Here is a 19,771-nt window from a genome sequence, read left to right on the forward strand (position 1 = left end):
CATTATATGTGTGTAAACTTCACCACACCCACAAAGTGCCAACATGCAGTCTAGATGATTTCTTTTCCCCACTCCTCTCACTACTTCTTCTTTCCCTTTAATAATCACCATATTTTTCAGACCACAATTTTGCTGTGGTCTGCAAGGTAGTCTGATTTGTTTCTTTCTATTCGATGTGAGTAAACCTATTCAGTAATTGTCTTTTACTTTTCTGCCTTATTTTCTTAATATAATCATCTCAAATTGCATCAACCTTGTCACAAAGGCACAATTTTAGCTCTTGAAATAGCTTAGTATTATTCCAAGGAGCATATACACCACAATGTGTTTGTCCAATAATTTATCATGAAAAATCCAAGTTTTAGCTGTTATGAATAATGCTATGAGTATAGAAAAAGAGTCTGAGTGCCCAAATAAAAAAAAAAAACAAAGAGTCTCTGAGTGCCCTAAGAGTACACTGCAGCAGATTCAACAGGGACACCCATTAGATTCCAGTCAGCCTCAATTCAGTGTTGCCAGACAGAAATTTGGACTTTCCACTACTGTATTAGTTATTTTTTATTTTATTATTTTTAGAATTTTAGAATAGAATTTAGAATTTAAAAATTTTAGAATTTAGAATTTTAGAAACTAGAATTTAAAATTTTTGAATAGAATTTAGAATTTTAGAAACTAGAATTTAGAATTTTAGAATGAAATTTAGAATTTTAGAATTTAGAATTTTAGAATGAAATTTAGAATTTAGAATTTTAGAATAGAATTTAGAATCTTAGAACTTTTGCGTTGCATTTGGTCAACCTGGGTTTGCTCACTAGCATCCGACATGGTTTCCCAGAGTTCCCCAGGAGTAAGTTATTCCTGAGTGCAGTCAATAATTCCTGAGTAGTGCTGAATGTTGCTTTCAAACAAAACAACATTAAATATCAAAAACATTTTAATTGGGGTCTTTTTTATTTTTCCCTTCAAAATAAAACAGTTTCTCCAGATAGAAACAAAACCTGAAAACTGCATACTCAAAAGTTTAGTAAGCACACGAGTGAACATAGCAAAAAAAAAAGGTTTTTAATTAGTTCAAGAGAGAGTCTTTAAGATTCTCTCATTGGGCCAGAGAGATAGCTTGAAGGGCTGGAACCCATGTTTTGCATGTGAAGCTTGGGTTCAATTTCTGGCACTGCATGCTCTCCTGAGCGTCACTGGGAGTAGCCTCTAGCACTGCCAGGTGTGAAACAAAACAAAACAAAGCAAAACATAAAATAAAATATCATTTAGCTATCAGAAAAACATGACATTTTGCAGTTTCTTGCAACTTTCAAAGAGTTGGATGGTCTGATGCTGAGTGAATGAGTTAGAAAGTGAAAGATCTTGCTCATAGGTAAAAAATAAAGAAATGAAGAAAGTTGATTTTGCAGTCTCCATAAAAGTTAAATCTGAGATATAATAACATAGAATGGGTGGGAAAGAAGGGTGGGGCATGAGGAAATGGTAGAGAAGTTTTGAAATACTAGTCAAGAGATTGGTATAATACTCTAAAGTTATAAAATAATTACTTTTATTATTGGACTATTGTAACTCTGATACCTCAATTAAAAAACTAGATTAGACCAGAGGCAGTACAGCTGGTAAAGGTGCTTGTCTTGCAAGGCCCAAGATCTTTGATACCAGCCACATACCTTCACTCGGCACCAGCATGAGTGATTCACAGAGCTAGAAATATCCTTGAGGGTGGTCGACTATGGTTTTAAAGCATAATCATGATGATGATGATGATGAGATTTATGAAAGAAAATAGCTTAAAATGTTTATGAATAATAAAATAGTAAAAACTGAATATAGGAATCTATTGTATACAAATATTTAAAACCTCTCCTTTCAGAATCCTTTGAAGAAATTATTCCTGCAAGGAAACTGAAGAATTTTTACCCGGGTGTAGCAGAACACAAGGATATTTCCAAATTGGTTCTCCTCCTTTCTTCCTCTGTGAATTCTCTCAGAAAGGTGGCTCAAGAGGCCCTGCAGGACTTTCAAAAGTACAAGACACTCTGGACAGAAGACCGGGAAGTGAAAGTAAAGGTGGGTTTCCCTCATCTGTGACACAATTTGGATTTTAATTTTCATTTCAACTTATTGTAGAAAAAGTAGGACAATGTTAGTGACAATGACAGGTCCTCAGGAGCAGAGGCCAAGTATCTCTTCATACTGGTCTCACGCTGTCCTGTACCATGGATTCTTTGACATGGTTCATAATGCAGTTTAGATAAATTTTTTTTTTTTTTTGGTTTTTGGGCCACACCCGTTTGACACTCAGGGGTTACTCCTGGCTATGAGCTCAGAAATCGCCCCTGGCTTGGGGGAGACCATATGGGACGCCGGGGGATCGAACCGCGGTCCGTCCTACACTAGCGCTTGTAAGGCAGACACCTTACCTCTAACGCCACCTTCCCGGCCCCAGATAGATTTTTCTTAAGTTGCATCAACAATTGAGTATTAGTTACATTTCAAAAAACTGACTGAAGACTGGTATCTCATGGTTTCGTATCCTTACATAGATTCAGTTGTATTTTTGCTAGGGACACGTGGGACATTGAGTTCTAATACCAACTAATGGGTAGTGAATCAAACTATGAAGTTTTCCTCAGAGCCTCAGTTTCTAGTGCAGCTAGTTCATGCCTTTTCTTTACTGATCTATGGGCCTGATGATGCAAAGAAGTGTAAAACTATGAAAGCAAGTATAAGGTTCTGTCAAAAAGAAAAGAAAACATAATTGGGCCAGAAAGATATAGTACAGTGGGTAGTATATTTAATTACCCAGTATCCTAGAGCATCAGTAGCAGTTATCCCTGAGCACAGAACCAGGAGTAAAGCCTGAGCACTGCTAAGTGAGGTCCAAATACAAACAGACAAAAACATCCCACAAAAATAACCAAAGAGAAAAAAAATAGAAAACATCTTTCCTTTCCACAGGAGTTTTTGTCTAACAACCCTTCTCTGACTGAAATTCGATCAGAAATTCTACACTACGCTACTTTTGAACAAGAGATTGAAGAATTGAAGCCTATTATTGTTGTAGGACCACTTGAATTGCATACAGGTATTTAAAAATATTATGTAAACTATTTTATATAAAATTTATTATCAGCTATTTAGCTATCTTGGTTCAATTTTTATTTTATTATCATTTATTTTATTTTATTGGTTTTTGGGTCACACCTGGCAGTGCTCAGGGGTTACTCCTGGCTCTACACTCAGAAATTGCTCCTGGCAGGCTCGGGGGACCATATGGGATGCCGGGAATCAAATCACCACCCTTATGCATGCAAGGCAAACGCCCTACCTCCATGCTATCTCTCCGGCCCCATGTTCAATATTTTAAATATTGATCACAATTTTTTTACATAAAATGTATGTTAATATACATATTTAAATATAATATGCCTAATATGCTACAGTTCCTCCATTGTCAAATGAAACTATAGGTGAGACAATTTTTCAGGTTATTTTGATGTGGAGTTGTCTATAAGAAATAAGCACCAGTCTGAGATTTCTTGAGAAGTTAATCATCTGGGGTTAGAGTATGAAGGCAATCATTTAATGTTAGAAATTATATGAGCAAACTGACTTCAGTTTTGCTATAGTGAAAGGAAGCCAAGCGCATTCATTCCTAGCAGACAAAACAGTTTTTTTTACAGTGTGTCTGATCAACATAACACACAAAGATTATGAGTGAAAATTTGATTAACATCATTAATAGAAAGATGTTACTCATCTGAGTCCATGTTGATCCATGGGCATTTGAGGCAGGCTTTTTGAGTGTTCCCATCTTGATTAGTTGACATTCAGAAGAGAGGGGACAACACAAATAGATTTATAAAAGTATGTCAACTGATGTGTGTTGGTTTATATTTTGAATTTGATGATAGCTGTGGCTACTTATTGACAACAGAGATACTAGTTTGTGAGAAGACTTTATTGTCAAAATATCTGAGTGACCTGTTTATATCAATAATCTTAAGCATATTTCAGAAATATCCTCAAGGAGTTCATTTAACTACAGGTTTCAAGTTTGATCACTAAATTTACTTGAAGCTTTTCACCTTACTGTCTTTTTCTGGTGATAATGACAGTGCCAATCTCATGAACTACTTTTTTTTTTTTTTTTGAGATTTCAGTGTCATATATGGCAAATAGTTGATGTTCAATAAGTATTGTTACAAATATACCAAGAAGGAATTTAATTTGGAAAAGAATCATGAGTACTTTCAGAGATTATCTAGCTAGAAATCAAACTATAGGGCAATAATTAAGAGAACTATGGGGGTTGGAGTGATACTACAGCAGGGAGGGCCTTTATCCTGTTACACAGCTGACCTGTGTTTTATCCCTTTCATCTCATGTAGTCCCCCAAGCCCAAAAGAAGTGATCCCTGAACACAGAGCCAAGAGTAAGCCCTGCCATCGTTTGGTGTGGCCTCTCAGAAAATAATTGCGAAGTTTTGGAAAGTACTGAGTAGTGTAATTTAAATTTTCTATATTTTTTATAGTGGTTAGTAATATAATTAAAAAAAAGGAAAGGTGGGCTGAACTTTGGTGTCTGAGGACAAAGAAAAGGAATCAGTGAATATATATATATATATATATATATATATATATATATATATATATATATATATATATATATATATATATATATATATATATATATATATATATATATGAAGCAGTGTCTCACAGCCTCAAAAGCAACATCTATCTTATCCATCACTCTAGTCCTATCTATTATTTTAACCTTTTGGAAAATTTAAGAGGATTGATCTATTATATCTCAGTCATGGCAGGACTGATACACCTAGCTAGAGTAAGAGTATTATTAATAAGAGATAAGAATTTAGACGATGACTCAAAAACGGAGTTGGATATTTAGGTTTGTATTATTTTTTCCTATTTTTTTTGTTTTTTATTTTTTTGGGTTTTTTTTGGGGGGGGGCACACCTGGTGACACTCAGAGGTTACTCCTGGCTATGTGCTCAAAACTAGCTCCTAGGTTTAGGGAACAATATGGGACTCAGGGAATTTAACAAGGTCTGTTCTGGATCGGCCGCATGCAAGGCAAATGCCCTACCACTGTGTTATTGCTCCTGCTCCTAGGTTTGTATTATTTATAAGAAATATCAACCTATTTGAATTACATTAATGGGAAAACATGTATCTCAGAATTCAAGATGCAAGTGGGTCGATGGAACAGATCAAGAGACAGTATAAGAAGCTAGGAAATCTTTTCCTCTACCTCTCATTTCTTATTTAACCTGAGTACAACTTCTTTTGTTTCCCTATTTACTTGATTTTACCTAAGTCTTATTCAAAACTCTCTTATTTCAAATAAACATCTGATGGGACTGTAAGGAATCAGACTTGAACTCTGTCAGGCTCAGGTCAAAACGTATATTATGTAATATGTAGTATTAATTTATATTTTGATATACATTTTATACTAAATTTAATTTATGATGACCTCATTTCAAATGCTCAGTAGCAAAATGTGACTTATGGCTTTCCAGTTGGACATTATTGTTACACACAGATTACACAAAAAGTAGGTGAATAATTTTAGAATAACAGTTGTTTTCTTTTTTTTTTTTTAATCTTTTTTTCTTGTCTTCACTAGAGCCAATGAAATTGGCCTTATTAGTTGAAGCTAAGGCATGGAAGATGTTACTTTGTCGATATTTGAATGAAGAGTACAAAAAGAAAATGTTAGACATGATAGTATTTATCAATGAATACTTGAAAAAATTATCTAGACCTATTCGTGATTTAGATGATGTCAGATTTGCAATGGAAGCCTTGTCATGTATTCGTGATAATGAAATTCAAATGGATATGACTTTGGGACCAGTTGAAGTAAGAATTTATAATGTATTTCTTATTTTAAATGCTATCTTTTAAAAAAATAGGAACAATGAAAATGTGATTCTACTAACATATTTCTTCATCTACTTTATACTTTCTGATGTTGAGGTCTCTCAAGAGACATTGACAACTACCAGTGATAAATAGTAGTATATAAGAAATAATAGAATATAAATAATATTTTAGGCAGTATTATTTATTTCTATACTTGCACATTCTATAGAGAAGAGGGGTAGATATGCCCATTTCAGTCTCAAGATGTTAGGCAAATTCCCCAAATATCTTATTTTCTGTAAGAACAGCTTTAAGTCTCATTTATGACTGTTACTATCATGAGCAACCTGGTGGAAATAATGCAATTATAGTTAATAATAAATTGTTGATTACATAGGTAACAAACATTTTTTAAGAGAAGAGCAGCTGTCTTGTTGCTACAATAAGCAATAATTTTTTTTTTTTTTTTTTTTTTTTTTTTTTGTGGTTTTTGGGTCACACCCGGCAGTGCTCAGGGGTTACTCCTGGCTCCATGCTCAGAAATTGCTCCTGGCAGGCACAGGGGACCATATGGGACGCTGGGATTCGAACCGATGACCTCTTGCATGAAAGGCAAACACTTTACCTCCATGCTATCTCTCCAGCCCCCCAATAAGCAATAATTTAAAACTGCACATACTTAATATCTTTTAGTTCTAGAGATCAGAAGTCAGAAAATGGGTATCTTGGGGTTCACATCCCGTTCAGAAGGATGGCTTTCTTTTGGAGGCTCCAAGGAGGAATCCCTTCGGTGTCTTTGTTGTCTTCATAAAGAGACTGCCAACATTTTGCATCTCATTATTCCTTTGTAGCAATTGTTCCTTTTTAGACATCACTCTGACTTCTATTTCTGTCACCACTTCTTTAATATAGACTCCCTTAGATGAACCTTTGTGATTGCGTTGGAACCACAGTGTAAATCCAAAATGATTTGTTCATCTCAAATTCTTAAAATTAATCACAAATGAAAAATCCCCTTTGCTCTATGAGACAACATATGCACACATGCTGGAAGTTAGGATGTGAACAATATTGGGGATCCCATTACTTTCTGCCTACTACAACTATTTATGACTAATAATTAGTATTTCTGGCTCATGGGGTTGGAGATTTAGAATAGTGGATAAGGAGCTTGCCTAGTAATCTACCAACTGGGTTCAATCCCTGGTACCACATATAGTCTCCGGAGCATGGCCAGGAGTAATCTCTGAGCACAGAATCAGAAATAAAGTATAAACACAAACAGGTATGGCCCAATACCTGACCCCTGCTTCCACACACACAGAAAAGAATTTCTGACTCATGTTGATAAAAATATCATTTAAAAATATGTAAAGTGGGGCCGGGAAGGTGGCGCTAGAGATAAGGTGTCTGCTTTGTAAGCGCTAGCCAAGGAACGGACCGCGGTTCCATCCCCCGGCGTCCCATATGGTCCCCCCAAGCCAGGGGCAATTTCTGAGCACTTAGCCAGGAGTAACCCCTGAGCGTCAAATGGGTGTGGCCCAAAAACCAAAAAAAAAAGAAAAAAGTAAAGTATCAGATACTTAAGTCATTTTATTAATTAAAAAATTATCTATGGGGGCCAGGTAGGTGGCGCTGGAGGTAAGGTGTCTGCCTTGCAAGCGCTAGCCAAGGAAGGACCGCGGTTCGATCCCCCGGCGTCCCATATGGTCCACCCAAGCCAGGGGCGATTTCTGAGCACATAGCCAGGAGTAACCCCTGAGCGTCAAACGGGTGTGGCCCAAAAACCAAAAAAAAAAAAATTATCTATGGACAAATGCATCCTTGATTGTCTGAAAAGTCTGGGAAATTGGGAATAATCTGTCCCTTCTTAGTATCCAATGTCAAAATTGCTCCCTTTTAATTTTTTTCAGTTTATATGTGGTATAATTTATAATACTGTTCATGATAGAGTTTGAGGCATATTAATGTTCTAATACTATCCCACCAGGGTGTGCTTCCTTCCACCATTGTCTCAGAATTCCCCCATCAATTCTTTCATCCTCCAGTTGTTTTAAGCTCAGTTTAAAAACTTTTTTTTTTGGCAACACCAGCTGTGCTCAAAGATTTTTCCTGGTTCTGTGCTCACAAATCACTTCTGGCAGGGTGTGGGGATCCAGAGGGAATGCTAGGATTGAATTTAGGTTGGCTGCTTATAAAGTACATTCCTTGCTATCTCTCCAGCTCAAGCTCAATTCCATAGACCAGTTCTCATAAATGATGGTGTTTTTTAACCCATTTAGAATCTGTAGTCTTTAGTAGCTAATGTGCTATATCATTCTGTTATGTCTTAAAGTATAAATGTCTGGAAATTTGGGGGTACTGATCTCTTACTGTATTACTCAAGATTACCCAGAAGATAAATTTTTTAGTATATTTTTTATGTTTCAACATTTTTATTATTTCAAGCAAAGATACACTTACAAATTTATTTTGTACAATATTTTCTAGTCAAAGAGTATTAGGTGGTACAAATTTGAAATGCATACTGCATTTGGATAAACTTGAGTGTTTAGCTTTGCCTATGGATGCCAAGCAAGAAAACAATTGTCCTCTTTTTACAATTCTTCAGTACTATGCATGTATGTGTTACCCCCATCTCCCATTCTTCCTGTGTAACCTTACCTGATGGTAAGACCAGCCCAGTTCTGGAAGGGGTCTTTGGAAGGTAACAAAATGATTGCCTGAGGAGTGTAAGAGGGTTTGAGGATTCAGCAAGAGCGATGGAGTGAGAAGCAGGAGAAGGAGAAGAGACAGGCTTGACTGCAGGGCTGCATATAGAGAGCATGCTTAAAAAGGTGTAATATTGGGCCCGGAGAGATAGCACAGCCGTGTTTGCCTTGCAAGCAGCCGATCCAGGACCAAAGGTGGTTGGTTTGAATCCCGGTGTCCCATATGGTCCCCCGTGCCTGCCAGGAGCTATTTCTGAGCAGACAGCCAGGAGTAACCCCTGAGCACCGCCGGGTGTGGCCCAAAAACCAAACCAAACCAAACCAAACAAAACAAAAAGGTGTAATATTATAGGCTACACAAGTTGGCCAGTTGACTTTAACTTTATTAAAGTTGATGTCTCCTGAAACCTGACTGACTGTAGATCATTTCCTCACGGCTATCCTGAACCCTGCATGTGCGTGACCCAGGCTGGCAGAGAAAGGCCTCTCCATCCATCTCACCATCATCCACAACCATTCAGGACTCCATAATTAATGTGTTTTTTTTTTTCAGTATGCTTGTCTCCTCCTTTCTCTCCTCTTTTATTTCTTTCTTTTTAATTTTTATTGTGGCTAAAGTGAATCACAAATTTTTCACAGTAATATTTAAGGCACATAGTGACCATGAATGAGGGACATTCCCACCACCAGTGTTGTCCTCCCTCCACCCCTGTTCCAAGCATGCATCCCATAATGCTAGTGTAACTGGTCCCCACTTGTACAGCTTGTTGTAGGTTGGGTATCAATTCTGTTGTCTTTGACTTTGGGTTTGGTGTTCAAGTGTAATCATTTTTTATTTCCACTAAATGTTCATTCAACTGTCTGGTTTTGGTACCATACATTCCCCCCCCCCCCTCAAATTATGAGGCTGACCAAGATAATTCCAGTAATGTGGTTCTGTTGGAGATATAAGAAAAGATAAAGGAAAAGAAAAAAAATAGGAGGAGTCCATCTAGGTATTATAAATATCCATTTAGAAGAAGAAAGGGAAAAATGAAGAAAAAGGTAACAAAACAAAACCTTGTAATGCTTCTCAACTCTTCTCCAATGCCACAGGAAGCTTATGCTATTTTAAACAGATTTGAAGTTGAAGTAACTAAAGAAGAATCAGAAGCAGTTGATACCTTGAGATATTCTTTCAACAAATTGCAGAGCAAATCTGTAAGTGCAAATGTAATTTTTCTTAAAAGCTGCTATTATGTACATTATTTTGGTAACTGTTGAAAGTAATATTTCAAACTTTGTAAAATATTATTTTGTAAACTATTACAAACTTTGTAATTCAGTGATTATAAAGTATATTCATGGAATTTCAAAACAATCCTCAGCTAAGTTTTTTGGTTGGGAAGACCCAGCCAAGTGCTCAGGACTTACTTCTGACCCTGCACTATGAAGTCACACTTGGTGGTGCATAGGGGACCATATGGCATTATTGAGAATTGAACCCAGGTCATCTGTGTGCAAGACAAACTCCCTACCAGTTTTACTATTGTAGCAGCCATCTTCCACCTCTTTTTGTCATCTGTTGATTTGGATTTTTTGATACCCCCAAAGAAACCCTTTATTTATTAATGATCACTCCCCATTTCTTCACCTCACCCTAGTCCTTGGAAACTACTAATCTGATCTCTGTATATTTGGATTTGCCTTTTATGAATGTTTAATATGGAAGGAATCATACAATATGTAATTTCTGTAACTGGCCTCTTTGGCATAGCCTATTTTCAAGACTTACCTACATTTTTTAATGTATAATACATTATTTTCTTAATGGCCAGTGAAATATTGACTATTTTTAATGTATTATTGACAATCTGCATATCTTTTTTGAATACTTGTGAATTTAAATCCTTTGCTTTAATTTTTATCTATTTTTGAGCTATTTGAGTTTTTATGTATTTTGAATGTAAGTTCCTTGTCAAAGCATCTACAAACATTTTCTTTTCACCTTTTTTGGGTTATCCTTATACTTTATGGTCTTTCATACACACAATATGACATTTTATTGGCCATTTTAAGTTCACACTCAATTTTGGTAGTATAAAAATATATATTCTGTTGTATTGCCACTATCACTTTCCATCACTATAATTCTTTTCAACATATAGGCATATATAAAACCATACACCCATTAAATAATAGCCCCATTTTATCTTCCTCTGTTCCAAAGTCTGACATCCATCATTAAGTAACTCTCTGCTTCTCTTTCACCAGATCCCGAAAACCATAATTCTACTATTACTATGAACTTGTCTACTCTTGATTCTGTCCATAGAAGTGTGCAGGAAATATCACGTAGTTTTTGTATTTTGGTGCTTATTTCAAGTAGCATGACATCCTCAAGATTTATATATATTTTATACATATAGAAAAAAATCTTCTTTTTCAAAAATAAATGATAGTCCATTATATGGATATACTCATGCATCATTTAATGCATTTTAGTCAATGATAAATTACCATATCAGTGGTGGTCCCAGCTAGATAGCCCAGGAATGTGAAAGTTTACCCTATCTAGGTTTGTGTTGTTGTATTCCTTGATGTTCACACAACAAAGAAACCATTGTCATTACTGTATAACTTATACATATTACTATATGCAACATTCTTTTTGTCACATATACATTTTCATCAATGAATGAATATTTGGGCTGCTTCCATTCATTCTGGTTACTGTGAATAATGTAAACACTGGAGCAAAGGTATTTCTTCAAGACCTAACTTTCAATTATTTTGGACACATTTATGAAGAGACTGGCTGGTCTATAATATTGGTTTTTTAATATTTTAGTGATTATCACATTTTGTTTTTCATAGGAATTGCACTATTTTGCATTCCAACCAGTGCACAAGACTGCAATTAAATTGCAATATTGCTAACATGTGGCAGTTTATTTTCTCTTATAATAAGCATCCTAATGAGTTAAGAAACATCTATTTATAAATTTAATTTGCACTTCCCTTATTAGAAGAGATGTTGAACTTATTTTGATATGATTTTGGTTGGTCATTTGTATTTTTCTTGGAAAAATGCCTATTCAAATATTTTCATACATTTAAATTGGGTCATTTTCTTCTTTGTGTTTTGTGGGGAGCCTCCATGGTGGTGGAGACTCTGTTATTGCTGAATGGGAAAAATTCACTTGGTTGGTGGTTATAAATTTTTAAGTGCTGGAAATTGAGTTTAGGGGCTCATACATGCAAGACGTGCTCTGCCATTGACAGCTTCTCTAGCTCTTTATTCTTTTAAACAATTGAATTAATTAAACTCATGGATTTTTTTCTACAATCACTAGTATTCTTAAAGTGGTATAACTTTCATTCTAGATAGATGCTGAGCAAGATTAATAATAAGGGTTCTGGAACCACATTACTAGGTTTTGAATTTCAACTTTTTATTTGTTCTGGTGCTAAGACCTTGAAGAAGTTACTTAGTTCCTCTGTAAATCAGTTTTCTTACCTGACAAATTGGTCTAATACTATTATTGACCATACAAATTTACTGTAAGAATCAAATGAGATGACAGCTGCTAAACATGAATTAAGTGCCAGTTATTATAATTTAAGGTTTTTTTTTTTAATTTTTTTTTATTTAAACACCTTGATTACATACATGATTGTGTTTGGGTTTCAGTCATAAAAGGAACACCACCCATCACCAGTGCAACATTCCCATCACCCAAGTCCCAAATCACCCTCCTCCCCACCCAACCCCCGCCTGTACCCTAAACAGGCTCTACATTTCCCTCATACATTCTCAATATTAGGACAGTTCAAAATGTAGTTATTTCTCTAACTAAACTCATCACTCTTTGTGGTGAGCTTCCTGAGGTGAGCTGGAACTTCCAGCTCTTTTCTCTTTTGTGTCTGAAAATTATTATTACAAGGGTGTCTTTCATTTTTCTTAAAACCCATAGATGAGTGAGACCATTCTGCGTTTTTCTCTCTCTCTCTGACTTATTTCACTCAGCATAATAGATTCCATGTACATCCATGTATAGGAAAATTTCATGACTTCATCTCTCCTGACAGCTGCATAATATTCCATTGTGTATATGTACCACAGTTTCTTTAGCCATTCATCTGTTGAAGGGCATCTTGGTTGTTTCCAGAGTCTTGCTATGGTAAATAGAGCTGCAATGAATATAGGTGTAAGGAAGGGGTTTTTGTATTGTATTTTTGTGTTCCTAGGGTATATTCCTAGGAGTGGTATAGCTGGATCGTATGGGAGCTCGATTTCCAGTTTTTGGAGGAATCTCCATATCGCTTTCCATAAAGGTTGAACTAGACAGCATTCCCACCAGCAGTGGATAAGAGTTCCTTTCTCTCCACATCCCCGCCAACACTGTTTATTCTCATTCTTTGTGATGTGTGCCATTCTCTGGGGTGTGAGGTGGTATCTCATCGTTGTTTTGATTTGCATCTCCCTGATGATTAGTGATGTGGAACATTTTTTCATGTGTCTTTTGGCCATGCGTATTTCTTCTTTGTCAAAGTGTCTGTTCATTTCTTCTCCCCATTTTTTGATGGGGTTAGATGTTTTTTTCTTGTAAAGTTCTGTCAGTGCCTTGTATATTTTGGAGATTAGCCCCTTATCTGATGGGTATTGGGTGAATAGTTTCTCCCACTCAGTGGGTGGCTCTTGTATCCTGGGCACTATTTCCTTTGAGGTGCAGAAGCTTCTCAGCTTAATATATTCCCATCTGTTAATCTCTGCTTTCACTTGCTTGGAGAGTGCAGTTTCCTCCTTGAAGATGCCTGTAATGTCCTGTAGTGTTTTGCCTATGTGCTGTTCTATATATCTTATGGTTTTGGGGCTGATATCGAGGTCTTTAATCCATTTGGATTTTACCTTTGTACATGATGTTAGCTGGGGGTCTAAGTTTAATTTTTTGCAAGTGGCTATCCAATTGTGCCAACACCACTTGTTGAAGAGGCTTTCCCTGCTCCATTTAGGATTTCCTGCTCCTTTATCAAAAATTAGATGGTTGTATCTCTGGGGAACATTTTCTGAGTATTCAAGCCTATTCCACTGATCTGAGGACCTATCCTTATTCCAATACCATGCTGTTTTGATAACTGTTGCTTTGTAGTACAGTTTAAAGTTGGGAAAAGTAATTCCTCCCATATTCTTTTTCCCAATGATTGCTTTAGCTATTCGAGGGTGTTTATTGTTCCAAATGAATTTCAAAAGTGTCTGATCCACTTCTTTGAAGAATGTCATGGGTATCTTTAGAGGGATGGCATTAAATCTGTATAATGCCTTGGGGAGTATTGACATTTTGATGATGTTAATCCTGCCAATCCATGAGCAGGGTATGTGTTTCCATTTCCGTGTGTCCTCTCTTATTTCTTGGAGCAGAGTTTTATAGTTTTCTTTGTATAGGTCCTTCACATATTTAGTCAAGTTGATTCCAAGATATTTGAGTTTGTGTGGTACTATTGTGAATGGGGTTGTTTTCTTAATGTCCATTTCTTCTTTATTACTGTTGGTGTATAGAAAGGCCATTGATTTTTGTGTGTTAATTTTGTAGCCTGCCACCTTGCTATATGAGTCTATTGTTTCTAGAAGCTTTTTGATAGAGTCTTTAGGGTTTTCTAAGTAGAGTATCATGTCATCTGCAAACAGTGAGAGCTTGACTTCTTCCTTTCCTATCTGGATTCCCTTGATATCCTTTTCTTGCCTAATCGCTATAGCAAGTACTTCCAGTGCTATGTTGAATAGGAGTGGTGAGAGAGGACAGCCTTGTCTTGTGCCAGAATTTAGAGGGAAGGCTTTCAGTTTTTCTCCATTGAGGATAATATTTGCCACTGGCTTGTGGTAGATGGCCTTCACTATATTGAGAAAGGTTCCCTCCATTCCCATCTTGCTGAGAGTTTTGATCAAGAATGGGTGTTGGACCTTATCAAATGCTTTCTCTGCATCTATTGATATGATCATGTGGTTTTTATTTTTCTTGTTATTGATGTTGTGTATTATGTTGATAGATTTACGGATGTTAAACCAGCCTTGCATTCCTGGGATGAAACCTACTTGATCGTAGTGGATGATCTTCTTAACGAGGCATTGAATCCTATTTGCCAGGATTTTGTTGAGGATCTTTGCATCTGCATTCATCAGTGATATTGGTCTGTAATTTTCTTTTTTGGTAGCGTCTCTGTCTGGTTTAGGTATCAAGGTGATGTTGGCTTCATAAAAGCTATTTGGAAGTGTTTCTGTTTGTTCAATTTCATGAAAGAGTCTTGCCAAGATTGGCAGTAGTTCCTCTTGGAAAGTTTGATAGAATTCATTAGTGAATCCATCTGGACCTGGGCTTTTGTTTTTCGGCAGACATTTGATTACTGTTTTAATTTCATCAATGGTGATGGGGGTGTTTAGATATGCTACATCCTCTTCCTTCAACCGTGGAAGATTATAAGAGTCCAAGAATTTATCCATTTCTTCCAGGTTCTCATTTTTAGTGGCGTAGAGTTTTTCAAAGTAGTTTCTGATTACCCTTTGAATCTCTGTCATATCAGTAGTGATCTCTCCTTTTTCATTCCTGATACGAGTTATCAAGTTTCTCTCTCTCTCTTTCTTTGTTAGGTTTGCCAGTGGTCTATCAATCTTGTTTAGTTTTTCAAAGAACCAACTTCTGCTTTCGTTGATCTTTCGGATTGTTTTTTGAGTTTCCACTTCGTTGATTTCTGCTCTCAGCTTTGTTATTTCCTTCTGTCTTCCTGTTCTTGGGTCCTTTTGTTGAGCATTTTCTAGTTCTATTAGCTGTGTCATTAAGCTACTCAGGTAAGCTCCTTCTTCCTTCCTGATGTGTGCTTGCAAAGCTATAAATTTTCCTCTCAGTACTGCTTTTGCTGTGTCCCATAAGTTCTGAGAGTTTGTGTCTTTATTGTCATTTGTTTCCAGGAACCTTTTTATTTCCTCCTTGATTTCATCTCGGACCCACTGGTTATTGAGCATGAGGCTGTTTAACTTCCAGGTGTTAAAGTGTTTCTTCTGAGTCCCTTTGGAGTTCACAAATAATTTCAGAGCCTTGTGGTCAGCGAAGGTAGTCTGCAAAATTTCTATCCTCTTGATCTTATGGAGGTATGTTTTATGTGCCAGCATGTAGTCTATCCTGGAGAATGTCCCATGTACATTGGAGAAGAATGTGTATCCAGGTTTCTGGGGATGGAGTGTCCTATATATATCCACTAGGCCTCTTTCTTCCATTTCTCTCCTCAGGTCTAGTATATTCTTGTTGGGTTTCAGTCTGGTTGACCTGTCCAGTGTTGACAAAGCCGTGTTTAGGTCCCCCACAATTATTGTGTTGTTGTTGATATTATTTTTCAGATTTGTCAGCAGTTGTATTAAATATTTTGCTGGCCCCTCATTCGGTGCATATATGTTTAGGAGAGTGAATTCTTCCTGCTCTACGTACCCCTTGATTAATATAAAATGTCCGTCTTTGTCCCTTACAACCTTCCTGAGTATAAAGTTTGCATTATCTGATATTAGTATGGCCACTCCAGCTTTTTTATGGGTGTTGTTTGCTTGGATAACTTTTCTCCAGCCTTTTATTTTGAGTCTATGTTTGTTCTGACTATTCAGGTGCGTTTCTTGTAGGCAGCAGAAGGTTGGATTGAGTTTTTTGATCCATTTAGCCACTCTGTGTCTCTTAACTGGTGCATTTAGTCCATTGACGTTGAGAGAAAGAATTGTCCTGGGATTTAACGCCATCTTTATTTCAAAATTTGGTGTGTCTTTTGGGTAGTCTTGTCTTAGATTAGGTCTTTCAGTTTTTCTCTTAAGACTGGTTTTGTGTCTGTGAAGTTTCTGAGCTGTTTTTTGTCTGTGAAACCATGTATTCTTCCATCAAACCGGAAAGTGAGTTTTGCTGGGTATAGTATTCTGGGTGAAGCATTCATTTCATTCAGTCTTGTCACAATATCCCACCACTGCTTTCTGGCATTGAGCGTTTCTGGTGACAGGTCTGCTGTAAATCTCAGGGAAGCTTGCTTGAACATGATTTCCCCTTTTGATCTTGCTGTTTTCAGAATTCTGTCTCTATCTGTGGGATTTGTCATTGTGACTAGGATGTGTCTTGGGGTGGTTTTTCTGGGGTCTCTTTTGGTTGGTACTCTTCGGGCATGCAGGATTTGATCACATATATTCTTTAGCTCTGGAAGTTTCTCTTTAATGATGTTCTTGACCATTGATTCTTCCTGGAAATTTTCTTCCTGGGTCTCTGGGACTCCAATGATTCTTAAGTTGTTTCTGTTGATCTTATCATAGACTTCTATTTTCGTCTGTTCCCATTCTTTGACTAATTTTTCCATTGTCTGCTCATTTGCTTTAAGTTTTTTGTCCAATCTCTCCTGCTGTATGGAATTGTTATGTATCTCATCTTCCACAGCACCAAGTCTATTCTCAGCTTCTGATACCCTGTCCCAGAGCTTATCCATTTTGTCATTCACTTCGTTTACTGAGTTTTTCAGGCCTGTTAGTTGACATGTTATTTCAGTTTGGAGTTTTGTCATTTCTGCCTTCATATTTTCTTGGTTCTTATTAGTGTTCTGTTCAACTCGATCCATGGTTTCTTGGAGTCTGTTGAGCACCTTCCATATTGCTAGTCTAAAGTCCTTATCTGAGAGGTTGATTAGTTGTTCAGTCATTATCTGGTCCTCAGAATTGTCATCTTCATTCTCTATGTCTGATGCTGGCCTGCGCTGTTTCCCCATTGTCACATTTGTATTGTGGGTTTTTCTACGTGTTGTAGTGGTATTCATTGTCTATATGATGTAGGCAGCACACTCCTCTGGCTCCTCCCTTTCTGGATGGGCTGACTTGCCTCTAAGGGAGGGGAGTCCTCCGTGGATGAAGCCTCACACTGGGTCAAATCTTAGGCCCGAGCATGTAACAGAGAAGACAGTCCAGAGAGAAATGTTTGCTTCTGTGATATAGCGCCGTTCTTAGTGTGATTTTTCCTTCTTGTTGCAATGGAGTTCTTTCCTTAGAAAGAGTGCACGGCCGCGTAGCGAAGCGGAGCGGCCGTGCTCCTCTGAGCCTCTTTTTGCCCCACTCGCAAGAGTTTCACGCAAGAGGACAGTAGACAGACATAGACAGGTCACACTCACAGTCTTTCACAGCTGAGCCCCACTGGGCCGGTGTACTTTCGCGGATTTTCCCCGCCTGGTGTCACACACAGGGAGCCAGCTTTTGCAAAGGATAGCCGGTTTTTATGCTCTGAAGTCCCTCCCTGTATAATTTAAGGTTTAATCAAAAATTTTAAGGCCATTAAATTTTATATTTTAATATTTGTGACTAATATAATTTTCTTCTAGGGAACTGCACAACTATAATTGTTGCTAATGATATTTCTTGGCATAGTTAATTTTAGACCTTGTCCTGGTCACCCAGAGACAGTATGGAATCAAATTGGACTTAGGGTTATAATTGTTTTCCTGGCCACAGTGATCTTTTGGGTCAAGAACTGAAATGATTTGATATCATGATGTTGGTGAATTTTTTTTTTAATTTATGTGGATTTTTTGTTTGTTTGTTTTTTGGGTCACACCCAACAGTGCTCAGGGGTTACTCCTGGCTCTATGCTCAGAAGTTGCTCCTGGCAGGCTCCGGGGACCATATGGGACGCCGGAATTGCATGACCTTCTGCATGCAAGGCAAATGCCCTACCTCCACGCTATCTCTCTGGCCCCTTATGTGTTTTTTAATTTTTATTTTTTTACTAAAAACATTGCAGAGGCACACTTTTTTGGTACAAGATGTATGGGATATCCAACTTGCTTAGATAGAATTAAAGCTTTAATTGAAATACTTTTTTTGCACCTCATGTTGAATGGTGTGTGTGTGTGTGTGTGTGTGTGTGTGTGTGTGTGTGTGTATTTAATTCTAGGTTTCTGTACAAGATGAACTGGTTCAACTGCAGCCTAAGTTTAAATATGATCTACTTGAGTCAGTGGAAGTTTTTCAGGAAGATGTAGTGAACTTTGCAGAATCATATGAAGCGGTAATTCAAATATTTTTATGTTGTGTGTTAAAATGTTGTAATGTTTATATAAAATAAAAATAATGAATTTTGAGAAAAATAATTTGGTATACATGTAGTATTCAAGAAGCTATATTTAAAACTCAATAAAGGGTGTAATTTTAGGTTATATTTTCAAAATATAAAATTTAGAGGAATAAAGAAGACTTAATTATTAATAGGAACAATAAGTAACTTTGAGATGGTAAAATGTACAAAGGGTCTGATTTAGTTCTTTTCAAGACCAACATTCTTATGATTGAAAATATAATACAGTTGGTTGAAGACCCTAAATTAGTCTGATGTTTCTGATTTTTTTCAGTTTTTTTGTTTTTGTTTTTGTTTTTTTTGTGGGGGTCCACACCCAGTGGTACTCGGGACTTATTTCTGACTCTACAGTCAGAGATCACTCCTGGTAGGCTCAGGTAACCATAAAGGGTAACAGTGATCGAATTCAAGTCAACATGTGTAAGGCGAGTGCCCTAACTGTGGTACTATTTCTCTAGATCCTTTTTTCACTATTTTATAGAATCAGAGGCTGACTGAAAAATAAATAATAAATGTCATACTTATCAATGTTACTGACTATTCAACCTTATAAATGACTCATAATGGTTACCCTCTTTTAAGTTAAATCCAGAAATTGGGTGTATTCCCTTAACACATTCTACTTTACTTTTGTTATTACAGTGGGTCTTGAATAATAAAATAAATTAACCCTGGTGCTACTTTTTAGTACTTTTTTCCCTGTACTGAATGTATCACTTTTTGTTAGATCAGCCAGCATTTTATTGTTCTGTCATTCATCTAATACTGGTAATTCTGTCATTCATCTACAATGGCCCCACAACTTTAATACTCAGGAGTATATGGGCCATCTGAGATCCTGTTTGCTATTAGTTTCTGACTCATAACTCTCAGTGACTACTGCTGTTCCTCCCAATTAATCAATCTGTGTTGCTTATTTAGCTAAACAATTAGTGATAAGGATGCCAAACAGATAGTATATTGGATAAGACATATGCCTTGTACTCAGTGACCTGGATTTGATTCCCAGCACTACATATAGTGTCCTCCAGGCACTGCCATGTATGGCCCA

General features: G+C 36.8%; 1 protein-coding gene across 1 annotated transcript in view; it reads left to right on the top strand.

Moving 5' to 3' along the window:
* DNAH8 (dynein axonemal heavy chain 8) overlaps positions 1–19,771 on the top strand; it is a 406,635-nt gene that overhangs the window by 128,232 nt on the left and 258,632 nt on the right. The window contains 5 exon segments of the mRNA XM_049765310.1: positions 1,874–2,070; positions 2,962–3,088; positions 5,659–5,894; positions 9,704–9,808; positions 18,541–18,654. Of these exon segments, the coding sequence (XP_049621267.1) occupies positions 1,874–2,070; positions 2,962–3,088; positions 5,659–5,894; positions 9,704–9,808; positions 18,541–18,654 (779 nt within the window).

This window comes from Suncus etruscus, chromosome 18 (assembly GCF_024139225.1).
Source record: "Suncus etruscus isolate mSunEtr1 chromosome 18, mSunEtr1.pri.cur, whole genome shotgun sequence".
NCBI lineage: Eukaryota > Metazoa > Chordata > Mammalia > Eulipotyphla > Soricidae > Suncus > Suncus etruscus.